The 2,279-nt window shown below is 71.0% G+C and overlaps 1 protein-coding gene across 1 annotated transcript; it reads right to left on the minus strand.

Annotated features, from left to right (window-relative positions):
• Positions 1-314: 314 nt before the first annotated feature.
• MNEG_12917 (hypothetical protein) lies at positions 315-2,030 on the minus strand (the record flags this gene model as incomplete). The annotated part of the gene is made up of 3 exons (XM_014038611.1): positions 315-326; positions 425-1,352; positions 1,969-2,030. The coding sequence occupies 3 exons, from the start codon at positions 2,028-2,030 to the stop codon at positions 315-317; spliced, it is 1,002 nt and encodes a 333-aa protein (XP_013894065.1).
• Positions 2,031-2,279: the final 249 nt, after the last annotated feature.

The raw sequence follows: 2,279 nt of genomic DNA on the forward strand, positions 1-2,279 counted from the left end.
CCGCTGCCCCCGCCCCCACCGCCGCAGCCACCCCAACCGCCGCCGCAGCCACCCCAACCGCCGCCGCCGCCGCCGCCGCCGTCGGCCCCGCCGCCGGCGCCGGTCCGAAGCGCAGCCGCGTGAGGCCGTAGGATTGGTCGGAGGCACGCGTGCCCCCCGTCTCCATCGACATCTTGCTCGCCGTGTGGCCTCCTGGCGCCAGGGCCCGCAGCAGTGTCTCTGCGACAACGGTCGGCAGGGGCACGGTGCAGCCGCCGAGCTGGACGGCAGTCCAGCCCAGCGGCACCGCGGCGTCCGCTGTCTGCGCCTCTTGTTCAGGCAAGCCGCTGCACTCCAGGCCGGCCACCACCACGTGCACCGCCGCTGCCGCCGACGCCTGCACCGTCACGGCGGCCCGGCCGTACATGGCTATGCTGCGGTGAACGGTAGCCATGAACAGGAACAGCAACGGCTTAAAGCCGCCGCCGTCCTCGACCGGCACCAGCTGCACGACGTGCTCGGCAAAGTGGTCGGGCATGTCGCGCTGGCGCGCAATGAGCAGGTCTGGCTCAAGGGCGAGGAGCTGCTGGCGGTGCCCGCGGCTGAACGCTGGCCACCGCTCGATCAGGTCGCAGCCGCCGCTGCCGCCGCTGCTGTCGCAGGCGAGGCCAGCAACGCAGGTGACGAAGTCGTCGGCCCGAATGGCCGACTCCCAGGCGGCCTCGCCCTTGAAGTCCAGCATGGGGCACGTAAACCCCTGGCTGGCGCGGTGGGCAAGGAACTCGCGCGCCTCCTCGCAGCAGCGCGCGGCGGCGGCCGCGTCCGGCAGGAGGCCGTCGGGCTTGCCTGCAGTGTCGACCAGCTGCGGCAGCAGGTTAGGGACAATCATGGAGGCCCGGTGTCCATGCTTGAACCACACCCTCGCGTGCAGGCGCGGTGTCAGCTTGGCGTGATCAGGGTGCGCTGGGGGCGGCGCCACAGGCAGCGCGGGCGGCAGGGGTGCCACCATCGCAGGGGCGGCCGCGGAGGGCAGGGCCCGGCCCAGGGGCGACGGCCCGGGGCCGTACAGCCCGCTGCTGCGGCGCGCGCTCTGGCCGCCAAAGCCAAAGTCGGGGGAGGCGGCCAGGCCAGCGCCGCCCAACCAGGCGCCGCCCGATGGTGAGCCAAGGATGGGCGAGGCGCCGGAAGCGGGGAAGGCTTGCAGCTGCTGGTGGGGGTATGCGGCGCAGCCGCACTGAAACGGCAGGCTCTGGTCGCCGTCGCCGTCGCCGTCGCCATCGCCGTCGCCGTCGCCGTCGCCGTCGCCGTCGCCGTCGCCGTCGCCGTCGCCGTCGCTCTCGCTGCCGCCCCTGCCTGCCTGGGGGGTGTGGGCCCTGTGGGAGGAGTGGAGCGGTTATGGGCTATCCAAGCCCCGGGTAAGCAGGGTTCAGCAGCCTTGGCTGCGCTGGGTTTGTTCTTCTCCCTGGCGGCAGCGGATTGCTGCTGGCTGCTCACGGGCTCGTGCCACGGGGGTGACCAACGCCAGAGGACCCGCTCCTCGCTTTCCCCCACTAAACCCCAGGGCCGGCACACCTGGAGGCGCTGCCGGGAGGTGTGTCCTCCCGGGTCTTGGTGGCTGTGGTCCGCGACGCCGGGGTGGATGCGAAGGGCCTCTTGGGACGCACGTCGGTGGCGCCCGTGGACGTACGGTCCTCTGACGCCGTTTCACATGACGGCGTGGTGGGTCGGGCGGCAGCCCTGGCCGGCGTTGAAGTGGTGGCATTGGGCATGATTTGTCAGTGAACGGTTTTGCGGTGCAGGCATGAGCGGGTCAGGGGTATATGTAAGCCCAGTTGTTTGAAGAGTTATTCAAAGCGCAGCATGCGCGCAGGGCTTGACACAAGGAAGGCTGCTGGCTGGTCGGCACCCCACCCGCTGGAGCATGCAGCACGTGATGCAGGGTCCTCCGGCGCAGGGGTTGCGGCGCGGTCATGCCGCGTGCCGACCCACCGCTCCACGTCCTCCTGCTGCATCTTGGTGAGCCGCCAGCCGGGCCGACAGCATGCCTCCATACCCGCCGACACTCGTAGTCAAGCCTGGTCCGTCAAGTGGCGAAGGGCAGAAGTCGCGAGCAGACGGCGCGTGATCGCTTGCGTAGGTGCCCCTTCCATGTACGTACGATCCTGGTGTGTGGAGGCTCTGCGACGGCGCAGGTCTGGCAGCTGGTCTCCTGCACCGCGTGCTGTGAGTTGCGTCAACTGCCGTGGCTGTGCAGCGGGGCAAAGCGCGCGGCAGGGGCTGCCAGCGCGCTCCCCGCATCT

The sequence above is a fragment of the Monoraphidium neglectum genome (assembly GCF_000611645.1).
Source record: "Monoraphidium neglectum strain SAG 48.87 unplaced genomic scaffold scaffold03513, whole genome shotgun sequence".
Lineage (NCBI taxonomy): Eukaryota > Viridiplantae > Chlorophyta > Chlorophyceae > Sphaeropleales > Selenastraceae > Monoraphidium > Monoraphidium neglectum.